Genomic DNA, 16,812 nt, shown 5'->3' with positions numbered 1-16,812 from the left:
GTGCTCATTCATGTTAGAAGGAGAGTATCCATTTTCCCCAGCCCCAATTCAAGTGCAGATATGACACCCCCCCCCCTTCTTCTGCTGATTACATGAATGAGTACAAAATTGAACCTTTAGAGGTATTTTAGAGTTTAGGACATTGAATTAAGGTATGAAATAATGTAGACTACACAGTCCTTAGAGACAAAGAAACAAATGATGTCCTTCCTGGGTATGATAAACTTTTGTAGAGCCTGGATTCCTGGGTATTCCATGCTGATGGTCCCGTTGGTTCAGGCAATACATGGGAGCTCTATGGCCCCCGCAGGATGCTATAAAATGGAGTGAGGAAACAGAGACAGCCTTTACTGACCTAAAACAAGTTCTTTCTAATTCATCAGTGCTAGCCTTACCAAACTATGACAAACATTTCGAACAAACAGTAGACTCAAGGGAAGGTCACATGACATCAATACTTACACAGTCACATGGCGAGCACCAGAGACCAATTGCTTACTATTCTAAAAAATTAGACAGTGTAACTAGAGCACTTCCACCCTGTGTACAGGCAGTGGTAGCTGCAACTGAAGCAGTTAAGGCCTCAGCATCTATAGTACTATATCTCCCGCTGACACTCAAAGTACCACATGCAGTATCTGTTATCCTTTTACAACAAAAGATATCACATTTGAGTCCAGCACGACACCTTTCCTGTATGACAATAGTCTTGACACAACCTCACTTAACAATACAGAGGTGTACTACATTAAACCCATCCACACTAATACCACTTCCTACTGATGGTCATAGACATGACCGTACTGCTGCCTTTGCTGAAAAGGTACTGCCACAAAGTGATTTGAAAGATGTACCATTATCTAACCCTGACATGACACTTTTTGTTGATGGTTCCAGTAAGAAAAACCCAGAAGGCACAAATGCAACTGGATATGCAGTAGTGACACAGGATGAAATCTTGGAAGCTAGACCATTACCAAAACATTATTCAGCACAAGAAACAGAACTTATAGCACTGACAAGAGCATGCATACTATCAAAAGGAAAATCCGTAACCATATACACTGACAGTCAATATGCCTTGTCAACAGTACATGTTTTTGCACAACAATGGAAAAACAGGGGGATGGTCACACCCAGTGGTAAACCAATTTCACACACGGACGTCAATCTAGAACTCCTAGATGCAATGAAGTTACCAAAAGAGCTTGCCATCTGCAAATGTCAAGCACACACAAAATATACAGACCCCATCTTAAAGGGAAATAACAGGGCAGATGAAGCGGCCAAAATAGTGGCACAAGAAACACATCAAATAATGACAGAACAGGAAGTCATAGAGATAGATCATACAGTCCTTACTGATATGCAGCAGAATGCACCCCCCGGGGAGAAACAATATTGGAAAACGTTATGGAAGAGCAGAGGAACCTTTGGATTGGGAAAGAACGAGAAAAGCATTGAATCTAAACTTTATAGGGTTGCACAATAATAGATAACATCTACATGTCACCTGACTGAAAACCAGTATTGCCAAGATCCCTATTTAGGTATGCAGAAGTATTGACACATGGAGTAACTCATGTGTCAAACGGGGATGACTGAGATGTCAAATAAGGCATGTACAGCCTATGGCTTCACTAACTACTAAAAAAAAAAAAAAATTTAAAAAAATTTAAAAAAAACAATGCTCAGGGAGGCATAAGATCACGGAGAGGGAAGTTCCCGACACCGCAATACCCATTCCAACACATTTGCATGGATTTTATTGAATTAGACAAATGTGGAAGGAAGAAATATTGTTTGGTAATCATAAACGCCCTGACCAAATGGGTGGAGATATTCCCAACAGGAAGTGCAGATGCACAGACAGTGATAATGGACCCCATTTATATAAATAAAACTATACAACATTTGACAGAAGTGATGGGAATTCAAGTGAAATACCATTATGCCTATCATCAGCTGGATTGGTGGAAAGACATAATGGCATTCTAAAAAGCAAACTGAGGAAAGCGATGGAAGAAACAGGTAAAAATTGGATGTACTGCCTACTAGTAGCTGTGACCAGTATGCATATCACACCCACAAAAGAAGGTTTAAGCCCATTTGAAATGATACATGGAAGGCCATATAAGATACCCTTACAACCAAATGAAACACCTACTGAGGAGTCTGAGCACACACTAGCAGAATACATGTCTAGGCTGTTAAGACAAAGACATACTAATGATTTTTGTTCTGTCTTAGAAGGTCCAATTCAAGAAGATGAAAAGGTGCATGTGGGAGATTGGGTCTTAACAAAAAGTAATAAGAAAAAGCAGTGGTACTCCCCAAGGTGGGTTGGTCCTTTCAAAGTCCTCCTAACTACCCCTACTGCGATAAGGATTGCAGAGAGGTCTACCTGGATTCACCAGTCCCACTGCAAAAAGGTTTTACAGGCAGAGTAGGGCCAGTTGGCTGCAAAAGGTTCAGAAAATCCGGCTACAAAGGGAGGTCTCGCACAAGGTGGGACTTGTCTCAAACCGGTGAAGTCTCCCTCCCCTTCCAACTCCCCTACCCTATCTGCTGGAACTTTGTAGCTGGTTAGGATGAAAGGGACAGTAATTATCCTTGGGTTACTGGTGACAATAGGAGAGGCATCCATAAGAGGGGGGATACGTTATGGAAGAGCAGAGGAACCTTTGGATTGGGAAAGAACGAGAAAAGCATTGAATCTAAACTTTATAGAGGGAATAAATAGCACTATACTGGTAGACTTTTGTCAGATTGCAGATTGTGGGGATACAACTGGGGCTAGAGGACTTCTATGGGCAGATAAATACATTTGCTGGCTCTGGAATAGAGCAGGATGTCAAGCATGGGATCAGGCCCTGTGGACCACAGCGCATCAAGATTGGGGGTATAATCTACCAGGGCCTAAAAAGAGTGGAATAAAGGAAAGACTCATAATTAGAAAAGGGGCCAACTCCCCCTGCACACAAAGTAAGAACTGTAATCAATTATTGATAACATTAAAGGAGCCGGGGGAAGGAAGATCAGCGGTTGTACTCTATGGGAGCATGGGTGTCAGGAACTGACCCCTTAGGCAAATTTTTCCTTGAGGTATTACCACCCAATAAAACTAGACAACAGGAAAAGGTAGACACAAAAGGGAAAGAAGAAGGCCATAATAACAGAAGTTCTGAGTAAAACTATAAGATTTACTAACCTAACAGTAGAAGATGCCATAGCTTTGGAAATGGGTTACCAAGAAAAAAATGAGTGGTTAGAATGGTTTAGGTACACCTTTAAAACTCTAAAAAAAGGAAAACTGTTTAGTTTGTGCCGGAGCCAGACCACATTTAGCCCTTTTCCTCTAGATCACAATACAGATCCAGAAGGTTTAAAATGTATGTTGCGGTTGTATAATAAGAGCTATAAACCTGAAACAAATTCTACCTGTCACACGTTGAGTTTGTTGTTTCCCCCAGTACAGAGACCTCAGATACCTCTGGCAATTACTGCATATTCGGGCAACTTTACTTGTTTTGCACTCCCAGGGAACTGTAGCGGGGTGGATCTTGGGTCACTACCCGATGACTACTGAGCAGAGAGGATTAACATGGGCAATGGTGACTGGGTTGAGCATGACATTCAGAGAGCTGATGTCTGGTGGATGTGTGGGGATAAGAAACTTCTAGCTAGGATACCGGCAAATGCCCGAGGGAATTGAGCTATGGTCCAGCTGGCTATGCCCCTGAGGATCCTGTTTGAACACCCATGGACTAAAGTCACCAACGGTATCAAAGGGACACCTCTCCCATGGGGTCATTTGACTCTCAGATCTACATAGATGAGCGCGGGGTGCCGGATAAGTTTAAGTCCAGGAATCAGGTGACAGCTGGGTTTGAGCCTCTTCTCTGGTGGACGACTATAAATAAAAATGTTGACTGGATGAACTATATATACTATAACCAACAACGATTTGTAAACTTTACTAGGGATGCTGTGAAGGGCCTAGCAGAACAGTTGGCCCCCACATCTCTAATGGCATGGCAGAACCGAATGGCCTTAGATATGGTCCTAGTTGAAAGAGGAGGGGTATGCAAAATGTTTGGTAGCATGTGTTGCACCTTTATCCCTAACAATACAGCTCCTGGAGGGAATGTGAGCAGAGCCCTGGAAGGACTGACTGCTCTATTTAATGAATTAGCGGAAAACTCATGTATTAATGATCCATTCACAAACTGACTTGAAGGATGGTTCGGTAAGTGGACTGGACTTATCACATGTTTGATCTCAATTGCTGTGGATTTGGCCGTTTTGGTCACTTGCAGATGCTGCTGCATTCCCTGTATTCGAGGACTTTCATAAAAACTGATTGAAACCACAGTCTCAAGAACAATGTATCAAGCCCTTCCTTCCTCTGAGGAGAACTATGTGGCCATTGAAGCTCAACTTAATGACATACAGTCTGAAAGTGTATAACACAGATACTATCATCGAAATGTGTTGAGATAAAATAGTCACACAAGAGGAGGGAATGTTAGAAAAGTTTTAAATGTTTATTGTGTGACTATTAAAAAAGAAAAACCCTGAGACTGAGTTTTAAGATGGCTTCTAAGCACATGTTTGAATTAACTTCTTTTTGTCTTTGTCTAACAAGCTTTGCCATATATGGTAGAACAAAGTGTACACGGAAACACTGATTAGCCAATAAAGTACATACCATTTTGTACAAGGCACGCTAACTGTGTTTCCTCAGCCAATAGAAGCGTTATAGCTATATTATTGTTGATATTAGGAGGGGGGCAGTACATCCATTTGTATGCTTCTTACTGCATTCTTTGACTTGTAAGCATCACCTTTTTGTGTGCCACATCTGAAATAAACTGTCCGCTTTTCAATACATCTGGAGTTTGATCACAGGAGAAGAATAATCCTAACAGGAAGTAATAATAAAATGACTACAATAATGCGGTTGCATAAGTGTGCACACCCTGTTATAACTGGAGATGTAGCTGTGTTCAGAATTAAGCAATCACATTCAAACTCATGTTAAATAGGAATCAGTACAAACCTGCCATCATTTAAAGTGCTCTAATTAACCCCAAATAAAGTTCAGCTGTTCTAGTAGGTCTTTCCTGGCATTTTCCTAGTCACATCCTACAGTAAAAGCCATGGTCCGTAGAGAGCTTCCAAAGCATCAGAGGGATCTCATTGTTAAAAGTTATCAGTCAGGAGAAGGGTACAAAAGAATTTCCAAGGCATTAGATATACCATGGAATGCAGTGAAGACAGACATCATCAAGTAGAGAAAATATGGCACAACAGTGACATTACCAAGAACTGGACGTCCCTCCAAAATTGATGAAAAGACGAAAAGAAAACTGCTCAGGGAGGCTGCCAAGAGGCCTACAGCAACATTAAAGGAGCTGCAGAAATATCTGGCAAGTACTGGCTGTGCGGTACATGTGACAACAATCTCCCATATTCTTCATATGTTTGGGCTATGGGGTAGAGTGGCAAGATGGAAGCATTTTCTTACAAAGAAAAACATCCAAGCCCGGCTAAATTTTGCAAAAACACATCTGAAGTCTCCCAAAAGCATGTGGGAAAATGTGTTATGGTCTAATGAAATGGTTTTTTTTGGCCATGATTCCAAAACAAATATTTGGCACAAAAACAACACTGCACATCACCAAAAGAACACCATATCCACTGTGAAGCATGGTGGTGGCAGCATCATGCTTTGGGGCTGTTTTTCTTCAGCTGGAACATGGGACCTTAGTCAAGGTAGAGGGAATTATGAACAGTTCCAAATACCAGTCAATATTGGCACAAAACCTTCAGGCTTCTGCTAGAAAGCTGAACATGAAGAGGAACTTCATCTTACAGCATGACAACGACCCAAAGCATACATACAAATCAACAAAGGAATGAAGAAAATTAAAGTTTTGGAATGGACCAGCCAGAGCCCAGACTTGAATTCGATTGAAAATCTGCAGGGTGATCTGAAGAGGGCTGTGCACAGGAGATGCCCTCGAAATTTGACAGGTTTGGAGTGTTTTTGCAAAGAAGAGTGGGCAAATATTGCCAAGTCAAGATGTGTCATGCTGATAGACTCATACCCAAAAAGACTGAGCGCTGTAATAAAATCAAAAGGTGCTTCAACAAAGTATTAGTTTAAGGGTGTGCACGCTTATGCAACCATATTATTTTATTTTTTTATTTTTACATCCCCCCACCTAAAAGATTTCAGTTTGTTGTTCAACTGAGTTGCACAGTTTATAGGTCAAATTAAAGGTGGAAAAAGTTCTGAAATTATTTATCTTTGTCTAATTTTTTTTACATCACAGAAACCTGACATTTTAACAGGAGTGTGTAGACTTTTAATATCCACTGTATACTAACTACCCTATAGAGGAAATATGCTTATACTTACTGTAGCGGAGGGCATAAATATAGATTTTTTGCATTATTATGTTTTGTTGAAATCAACAGTGTGTAAAGCAGTCACCTTGTCTGCTTAATTGATCTCTGAGTTCCTGTGCCCCACACGGGGTAAGACATGAGGTTGTTCTCACTAGGAAGCACAGACATCATTGTGTCCTGTAGCTGGACAAAGCCAGATGTCCTAACACCAGGCGTTTGGGCTTAAAGCGGTTGTAAAGGCAGAAGGTTTTTCATTTTAATGCATTCTATACATTAAAATGGATGTAAACCCAATGTCATCCTTTCTAAACTACTGCCATAGGGGTTATCTATAAGGATATACATGCCTCCTGCATGTATCTTTACCTGTCAAATGTCTCCCCTCTGTCTGTTATGAGAGCTGAAAAACTGCAGATTCTGTGGATGGGTCTGTTGTCGTGATGTCAGTAGACTTCCCGCCCACCTCTACACTCCCCTTGTCAATATGCATTTTCTCCTGTGTATTTCTAACTGAACTTCTGCTATGATCTCTAACATCCAGTGAAAAGACAGGAAAGTAACCACATGACTTCAGCATGCCAAATCATGCTGAGGTGTGGAACAGCCAATCCTTGCAGAGCTGCTGAAGAAAGGAGTGGGGGAGGAAATGTAAAAATAATGCCTGTGTCTTAGGCTGTCACTCACAGCAAGGGGGAGTATTTGACAAAGTTTTTGTCAGTTTGTCAAGATTTCTCTCACTGAACAATAAAAGGGGATTGCTCAGAGATGGATTAACTCTGTGTGGCAAGACTGGGCTCAAATGATAGGAAATCTTATACTCTACATTATGATATAAAAAAAAAAAAATCTGGTTTACATCCACTTTAAGATAAAAAGCCTTCTGTGTGCAGCAGCTCCCTTAATACTTACCTAAGCCCCATCTCTATCTAGCGATGTCCACGAGTCCCTCGGCCGTCTGGGACTCTCCCTCCTGATTGGCTAAGACACAGCAGTGGCGCCATTGGCTCTAGCTGCTGTCAAATTCAGTTAGCCAATCAGGAGAGAGAGAGGCAAACTGAACCGCAGCTCCGTGTCTGAGTGGATGTGGGGGCACTCGACAGGAGGGAGGGGCCAGGAGCAGCGAAGAAGGACCCGAGAAGAGGAGGATACAGACTGCTCTGTGCAAAACTCCTGCACAGAACAGGTAAGAACAGTATAACGTTTGTTATTTTAAAAAAAACAAAAGACAAGACTTTACAATCACTTTAAGTATTGGCTGAATTCAACGTACAAAATAATATCCCTATGTTGCCAGAAAGTGTCAGACTATTCTGAGTTGACTCCTGTGATGGGCACAGAGGAGCTTATGGCTGCATGCCTTGCTAGAAGGTACTTAAAACGGCTAAGTCTGATGGGTCAGTATTGACTGTGTGCTGAGCCCTCCTCGGATTGCTCTGCCTGCCCTCTCTGCTGTGTGCACACAGTTCTGCAGCATGAGTCTTTGAACCCTCTTATGCCCGTTATCTCCCCTGCTGTTATGATTGTGAGTATCATTTCCCCTGGCTGTGCCTATTGTTGTCCTGTGAACTGTGCCATATTCCTACTCCATGGATTGTTACACCTTGCTACTGCCCTGAGGATCATCTCCCTTTCTGTGCCATATAGCTACCCGTGAACTGTTTATCGGCGATGTGCCCATTGCTACCCCATGAACTGTTTAACTGTGTTGCGCCGATTGCTACCCCATGAACTTTTTGTCCGTGCTGTGCCCATTCCTACTCCGAGAACTGTTTATCTGTGCTGCACCCCATTGCTACCCCATGAACTGTTGATCCATGCTGTGCCCATTCCTACACCGAGAACTGTTTATCCATGCTGTGCCTATTGCTACTCTGAGAACTGTTTATCCATGCTGTGCCCATTGCTACTCCAAGAACTGTTTAACTGTGTTGCGCCCATTGCTACCCCATGAACTGTTTGTCTGTGCTGTACCTATTCCCACTTGGAGAACTGTTTATCTGTGCTGCGCCCATTGCTACCCCATGAACTGTTGATCTGTGCTGTGCCCATTCCTACACCGAGAACTGTTTATCCGGGCTACGCCTATTACTACCCCATGAATTGTTTATCTGTGCTGTGCCCAATGCTACTTTGTGAACTGTTTATCCGTGCTGTGCTCATTGCTACATTGTGAACTGTTTATCTGTGCTGTGCCCATTGCTACTCCAAGGACTGTTTATCTGTGCTGTGCCCAGTGCTACTTTGTGAACTGTTTATCCGTGCTGTGCTCATTGCTACACTGTGAACTGTTTATCTGTGCTGTGCCAATTGCTACTCCGAGGACTGTTTATCCGGGCTACGCCTATTGCTACCCCATGAATTGTTTATCTGTGCTGTGCCCAATGCTACTTTGTGAACTGTTTATCCGTGCTGTGCTCATTGCTACATTGTGAACTGTTTATCTGTGCTGTGCCCATTGCTACTCCGAGGACTGTTTATCTGTGCTGTGCCCAGTGCTACTTTGTGAACTGTTTATCCGTGCTGTGCTCATTGCTACACTGTGAACTGTTTATCTGTGCTGTGCCCATTGCTACTCCGAGGACTGTTTATCTGTGCTGTGCCCATTGTTATCCCGTGAACCGTTAAACTATAAACTACTATGTTCTCTGATACTCTGTAAACTGATTATTCGTGGCGTGTCCCAAAGCCACCCCTCCCTATAAACATCTGCCAGTCGGTTTCGCGTGATCTGCCTCCGTGTGCTCCTAGATCTTCACACTTACCTATTCCCTGGGCGCTCCGGTCCAGTCACATGGTCGAGCGCCCAGCGCCAACTTCAGGGGAGAGGAGGGACAGCTGACAATGGATGCTCCATAGTAAGTCTATAGGTGACGTCGCCACATAGGCATTGCAGCCATTATTGGCAATCTTACCTCCTCACTGAAGTCGCTGCTGGGGAGATCAAGTGACTGGACTGGAGCGCCTTCAGAATAGGTTTGTTTACACATCTACAAGGCAGTTAGTATAGGACTTAAACTGGGAGTGGGAGCAGGTTTAAGTTTTAGATAGGATTTCACTGGACTTTCACTCTAATGATTTGACAAACTCACTGTGCTGCACATTGTATTTGTAGCTAAATGTCCAATTCTAATCTGTTTTCACTGAATGTCAAGATGATTTAGAATGTTTACTTTGTATAATAGATGAATAATAGACAGCGCCTGCTCCACCTACTATGGTGCTAAATACCTGTGCTGTAATATTTTGTGTCTATAACTGAACCATAAACCAACTTATACTAAACAAATCAATTAAATAAAAAAAAAAAATAATACAGTCAATAAAGGATAAAGAATAGCATATAAAGTGCATACATTAGCGAATGAGTACCAAAGTCCAATCTTAATAGTGAATATCATCAAATGAAGCAATAAAAAATTATTGGAAAATAACGCTATGTTTTAGTCAGCGACCACTATTCCCAAACGTGCAGGGTCGGGAGTTTTGCTTTTGTGACGTCTAGTTTGGTCATATTTGACCATATATTCTATAGCATCACAGTTTTAAATGGATTTTATTATGTACGATGCTGACATTCAGTAAACTGTTTGAGGATTTTACCCTATGTGGCATTTTTCTCTCTATCTATCGCACACCCGCACTTTTTGACCCTGGAGCTCCGGAGTTGGAGTAACCTATACCAGCAGGAGTAACCAGAGTATATCGCAGAGGGATAGGTCCCCATAAAGACCTACAAGCACAGGAGACTCCTCTTGCTATATGTTAATGGAGTCCAACATATCTGGTGAGTGTGGAGTATTGTCAGTCCCCCACAAGGTGGATGCACAGACACCATTGGAATATGGAGCACGACAGTACTTTTTCACAAGGAATAGATTTTGATTTGCACTGCGATCACATTATGCACTATATATGTCACTTTAATTTTCCAATAATTTTTTATTGATTTTTTTGATGATATTCACTATTAAGATTGGACTTTGGTACTCAGTCACTAATGTATGCACTTTATATGCTATTCTTTATCCTTTATTGACTGTATTATTTATTTTTGATTTAATTGATTTGTTTAGTATAAATTGGTTTATGGTTCAGTTATAGACACAGAATATTACAGCACATGTATTTAGCACCATAGTAGGTGGAGCAGGCGCTGTCTATTATTCATCTATTTTTATTTGGCCCACTAGTGAGGACAGTATTGACAGCAGCGGCCCAATCATATTGGCAGCGATCTCCAAGGTGTGAGTGCCCAACATTTTTACTTTGTATAATGTTTGCATATGTGTGCAAGTCTTCCTCTGATAGCATTTAAATTAGTATTGTACTTACAGAGCTCTGTGAGTCTCCATCTTTATTGCCATCATCAATCCCCGATCTCCTCCTGGCAAGTTGCTCTCGAAGGGATAGTGACTAAAACATAAGACAGAGATTAATACTTCTTGATTATGTCAAAAGTCAGTTCCATAGAAATGTGAGCAAGCCCACCTCTTGACTGGACATCTCCAACTCCTCCTCTAACACTGCAACTCTTTCGAGCGCCACACGGAGGCGCTCTCGTACCTGGAAAAGATAAAGTATTTAAAATTGAGTGTAGTCAGTATAAGGACCCTTTCACACGGGTGATCCGATCAGGTCAGCCTGTCAGTTTTTCAGCCGGACCTGATCAGAAGGTCCATACATTCCTACGAACTGACAGGTGTAAACAAACTTGTTTCTCTTTACACTCGCCATCCTCCAGGTCTGATCAGGCCAACAAAAAAAATGGAGGACTGTGTCCTCTTCCCTTTTGGGAGACTGGGTGGGAGGCAGCCGTCCGCCCATAAAGCAGGGAGGGGTCTGTCTGTGTCTGCGTTGCATCCCCCTGTCAGAGCACAAAAGCTCAGTCAGGGGAGATCGCTGGACTAACCTTGCATGGCTAGTACAGTGGCTCCGACCGAAGCTGTCAGTATTTTTTCTTGCAACCCAGAAAAAAAACTGTGGTGTGTACCCTATCCCCCCGGCTTTAGGTAAAAGAAGGGTCTTTTCACATGCTCAAGCAATTTTAGGAATCTTTATTATTTTAACTCAAATGTAGACTTCTTTAACACATAAACCATAAATTGCTGACCTGACAAGTGCAAAGTACAAGATCTCCTGCCTAAACATAAATATAGCCTACTGTATATACTATTTATAAAGGGGATGATTTACTAAAACTGGAGAGTGCAAAATCTGGAGCAGTTGTGCTTGGTAGCCAATCGGCTTCTAACTTGTTCAATTATGCTTTGATCTGGAAAGCTGACTGGTTTCTATGCAGAGCTGCACCAGATTTTGTGCTCTCCTGTTTTAGTAAATCAAACCCAAAGTGCCATACTTTGAGTGTTTTTAACACTATTCAGAGATGAACATGTAAAAGATGAAAGGATAGAGAATCAAAACTCTTAAGCTTACTGACCCCTTCATTAAGTTTCATAATGTTCACAAACTCCAATCATTATATGAATGTATTGTATTAAATACTATTTTAAATGGAGGGTGGCCTGATCGGCATGTGAGAAGCAGCTTCCTCACAGAGCTCCAGCCTGTAACCTTGCTTTGATCCTGTTCCCGGCATCACTACACGGCTTGAAAGGTGGGATAGTTGGATGTGTGGAGGAGGAGGAATCCTGGGAAATGTCAGTTCTCATGTTTTTCGAAAGCATATATGTCCCTGTCACGTTTTGATATGTGCTTATGTTCTGAGTCTGCAGCTCGCTCGGTTTCAGAAATCACCTATGCTTTGAGGGGAATCTCGGGTCATTCCTCTCTAATCATTGACCTGGAGGTATGCCCCTCATCCACATTGCTTAGAGCTCCTTGGAAGCTTAATGCCTTTTGGTTCAATTTACTACCATCACCATCACAGATCCTACAAAACATTATTAATTTTTGGAGGGAGCAGGCAGAAGGCCGAGATGCAGGAGTGAGATGGGAGACGTTTAAGGCCTACCTTAGGGGGGTGCTTATAAGAGAAATAAATAAGTTTAAACAGAAATCCAGTGCACAGAGTGAGGGAGTGGAGCAGTTGGTACATGACTTAGAGGCCCAATTTGTAGCTGACCCTAGAAAGGAGCGTAGGGATGCCTGGTTGTCTGCCCAGGATGCGTTGAACAGGCTTATGTCTTCCACGGTGGAGCGGAAACGCTTCTTCAGTAAACTCGCCTTCTACGAGGAAGGGGAACATACTGATCGCCTCCTGGCAAAAATCTCCCGTGCTCAACAGGCGTCGCCATCCATTGGGGCCCTAAGAGCGTCTGATGGTAAGGTAACTAATTCCCCGGACAACATTATGACGATTCTTAGATTATACTTTTCGGATTTATTACGTTCCCGACAGAATTACACTGAAGCCCCCCTGCAGGACTACCTCGAGGGAATAGAATTGCCCACACTGTCAGATACAGACCGTCAATTTCTCGAGGCCTCTAACTTTGGAGGAGCTTCAAACAGCGACCGGTATGTTCCCTAACTCCAAGGCACCAGGAGAAGATGGCATACCTATAGAGGTATACAAGAATATGGGAACATGTATTACCTAGGCTACTGGGGGTATTTAATGCAGCTAAAATCTCTTCCTCTATGTCTAAGGCCATAATAGTACTTCTTTTGAAACCCAGCAAAGATCCCTTAGACCCAGGCTCTTATAGGCCAATATCCCTTCTACAGTCAGATGTGAAAATACTGGCCAAGGTTCTAGCTTTGAGACTGAACAAAGCCATTTCATCCATAATTCACTCGGACCAGGCAGGGTTCATGCCCCAAAAATCCACGGCTATTAACCTACGCCGATTATTTATCAATCTACAATCTATTTCTGATAATATGGGTGACAGGGCATTGCTATCTCTTGACGCCCACAAGGCCTTCAATAGCATCGAATGGTCCTACTTATGGGCAGTAATGAACAAGTTTGGGTTTGGGACAAATTATATAGCATGGGTCCAACTTCTGTATAGCTTCCCCAAGGCTGCCATCCGGGAATCTGGGAGGGTGTACCCTCCTCCTGCCTACATCTCTGACAGTTGGGATCCCTTTGATGGTAAATGCGCGCCAGTCTCTGTGGGGTGAAATACGCTCTGTGTAGGAACTTAAATTGTATGAACCTATCTTTTGCAGCGATCATGGAGGGAATGTAGGAGATTAGACACTCCTTCCATTCCTCCTCGTCCAAAGAGGGAATATCAACCCTCCACTTTTGCCAAGTTTTAGTTAATTTGGCATCGTACTCCACTGTAAGATATAGATATAGTGTTAAGAGAGGCTTCCCCATCACCCTGGAAGTCAAGAGCCGTTCAATGGAATCTGGTTCCAGAATGAGGGGGGCAGGGAACTGAGCTTCAAAGGCGTGCTTCAGCTGCCAGTACCTAAATTGGAAGGAGGACGGGATAGCGAAGGATTGCCTCAGGGCTTGGAAAGTCATAAGCCTACCATCCTTAACTATATGTTTTAATGTAAGGATTCCCCTTTTTGTCCTGAGAGAGGGGTCCGGTATACTGTAAAAGTGGGGGAGCATAGGATTGCCCCATAGGGGCGTGTGAGGTGAAATGTAGTTGGGATTCCTATATATTTTCCTAGCCTCCTGCCAGATTCTCATGGTGGTTCGCATCGAAGTTGTCATGGGCGAATTGGCCCTGAGTCCACGAAACGGGAGATTGCTCAGGGCAGCAAAGGAACCCAGAATGGCTGCCTCCAGAGTGACCGCCGGATTCTGTGTGGGCTGGGAGAACCACCACCGAATCGTGACCAGAACAGCTGCCCAATAATAGATTTGAAAATTCGGTAGCGCCAGTCCCCCCCTGAAAGTGGGAGATATAAGATCTCCTTGGCCGCCCTGGGTGGCCTCCCAGCCCAGACAAATTGTATCAGTAGACTCTCCAGCCTTTGGAAAAAAGTCTTAGGGATGTGTATGGGTGTGTTACGAAAGAAGTAGAGATACTTGGGAAGGTAAATCATTTTTAGCAAATTGACTCTGCCAACAGGGGTCAGTGGAAGGGAACGCCAAGCAGCACACCTAGCCGTAAGCTGTGTCATGAGTGGTCGCAAATTGTTGTCCATGTAGTCCTGGACTTTACCGCTAATTTTAATCCCCAGGTATTTGAAGTCATCTACCCATTTGAGCTGCGGGTGTGGAACCCTAGGGGTTGAGGGATGCAGCGGGAAGAGAACCGACTTGTCCCAATTGACGCGTCAATCAATCAATCCGCGTCAAGTGAGGCAACCGCTCCTTTAGTCACCTCGTCAGCCCTGTCTATGTGAGTATGAAGGCGTCTGATATTAATGTCAGTTCCTCTCCCGGGCGTGAAACCTGTTTGATCCCTGTGGATGAGGGCAGTAATGACCAAGTTAAGCCTATTGGGCAATACCTTTGCCAGTACCTTTGCATCCATGTTCAGAAGGGATATAGGGCGATATGAGGAGCATAACGTGGGGTCTTTCCCTGGCTTAGGGATCACCACTATAATCGCTTCGCTCATCGTGTCCGGGAGTTTTTCGAGGCGCGTCGAAGCAGAGAAGAGGCCCTGGAGTTTATCAACTAGTTCTGTAGCATATTGTTTATAAAACTCCACAGGGATGCCATCGGGTCCCGGTGTTTTCCCTGTCTGCATCGATTTAAGTGCCTGAAGTATCTCCAAGGACGTAATTGGGGCGTCAAGCTTGTCACGATACGTTACTGTAAGGGTTGGGATATCAATGTCATCTAAATATGCTACCAGATCCTCCCTTCTATAGTCTACCCTGGACCTTTAGAGGGATTCTTAGAATTCCGCGAAACAGCGATTGATCCCTTCCGGTGTATGGATCAGCTGTCCCAAAGAGTCCCTAATATGTGAGATGCTCATCCCTCCCGCCTGTTCCCTGGAGAGCCAGGCCAACAAACGGCCTGACCTCTCTCCGCTCAAAAATCCGTTGGGATTGAGCCAACATTTTCTTCTGGGTAAGAGAGGTACGGAGACGAACCACCTCCTTCGTCATGAGTTGTAGATGCGAATAGTGCACAGGGTCCCGGGTATGAACAAAAAGAGCCTCCGCACTGCTCGCCTCCCTCTCAGCCTTAATCAAGTCTTCACTATGCTCCCGACGGACTTTGGCGATGATGGTCTGGTAATGTCCCCTCGTCATGGCCTTAAAGGCATCCCCCACAACGGTGGGGTCAGCCGAGCCCACATTTACAGCCCAGAAGTCAAGCAGTTCCGTTCTAAATTGGGAGTCTACCGCAGTGTCTGATATCCAAAATCTAGAGAGCCTCCATAACCTTTCTACTGGGCCTAGAGAGAGGTCCAAGGACAACAACAAGGGTGCGTGGTCGGAGATTCCCCTAGGGAGTATTTTTATGTATGTGACCCGTGGGAGGACCGGGCTCCCTGCGAAGACCAAGTCTATGCAGGAAAAAGTTCTGTGAGAGGCCGAGTGGCATGTGTATGCCCTGGTCTGGGGGTGACGCCACCTCCAGACATCCGTTAGGCCATAGGTATTCGCCCACTCAGCCAACCCAGTGCAATGATGTCTTGCAGGAGTTAGTCTGTCAAAATCCGGGTCAGGGACCAGATTAAAATCACCCAATATAACATTGTTGTCAGATGCAAAGTCGGCCATCGTGATCTGATTGAGCACCAGCAAGGAAGCCGGGGGGAGGCAAATATAAGCCCACAATAGTCCACGTTAGAGAGTATATTTTAGCATGAATAATAACATACCGACCATCAGGGTCCAGGACCAAATCCAAGAGCCAAAAAGCGAGTGACTTCAATACCAGAATAGTAACACCCCTAGAGAAAGTGGAGTGCGTAGAGTGGTAGTGATGGCCTAACCATGGTTTTTTAAGGGCCAGAACCCTACGTCCTGTTAGGTGTGTCTCCTGGAGCACAAACATATGTGGGTTATAAGTTTTAATAAATTGGAACACCAGGGAACGCTTGACCGGGGAGTTCAGTCCCCTGGTGTTCCAGGAGATGATGTTAAGGGAGAACATGTCTACAAAGAATAATAAGAATGTTAGGAGTAATGCAGGTCACGGCTCCTGGACTGGACCCCAGGACCCGAGACGGACACATCTGGAAACAGTGCAATGCTGATGAGTCAATTATTTTAGTACAATTATCAAACAAAAACAAAACCAAACTAAAAACAGATAGAGGATACCAATATCTAAAGTAGGTGAAACTAGCCCCATTAGGGGAACTTTCCCTGCCCCCCACCCCACCCGACCCCCCAAAACTGAGGCGGGTTTCAATCCCAAACTTAATCAGCTTGCCGGCTGCAACAGGGGGTCCGTGGAAGAGTCGAGCCCACCCCCCCGAGACTTCACATGGGGGGGGGAAGCAGCAGTTCAAGCGGCTTTCCACACGTGAGATCTCCGCCTGTGATACAGCAGGT

At 43.9% G+C, this 16,812-nt stretch overlaps 1 protein-coding gene across 8 annotated transcripts in view; it reads right to left on the bottom strand.

Annotated features, from left to right (window-relative positions):
• The window catches only part of PPFIA3 (PTPRF interacting protein alpha 3), a 715,578-nt gene that overhangs the window by 362,517 nt on the left and 336,249 nt on the right, over positions 1-16,812 (bottom strand). For all 8 annotated transcript variants that reach the window (XM_073602297.1, XM_073602301.1, XM_073602303.1 and 5 more), the window contains 2 exons: positions 10,906-10,980; positions 10,750-10,830 (listed from right to left, as the gene is read on the bottom strand). In XM_073602297.1, the coding sequence (XP_073458398.1) occupies positions 10,750-10,830; positions 10,906-10,980 (156 nt within the window). The remainder of the gene's footprint in view (positions 1-10,749; positions 10,831-10,905; positions 10,981-16,812) is intronic.

The sequence above is a fragment of the Aquarana catesbeiana genome, linkage group LG10 (assembly GCF_042186555.1).
Source record: "Aquarana catesbeiana isolate 2022-GZ linkage group LG10, ASM4218655v1, whole genome shotgun sequence".
Lineage (NCBI taxonomy): Eukaryota > Metazoa > Chordata > Amphibia > Anura > Ranidae > Aquarana > Aquarana catesbeiana.
The sequence above is the reverse complement of the archived record's forward strand: the minus strand, read 5'-3'. Positions and strand labels throughout refer to the sequence as shown.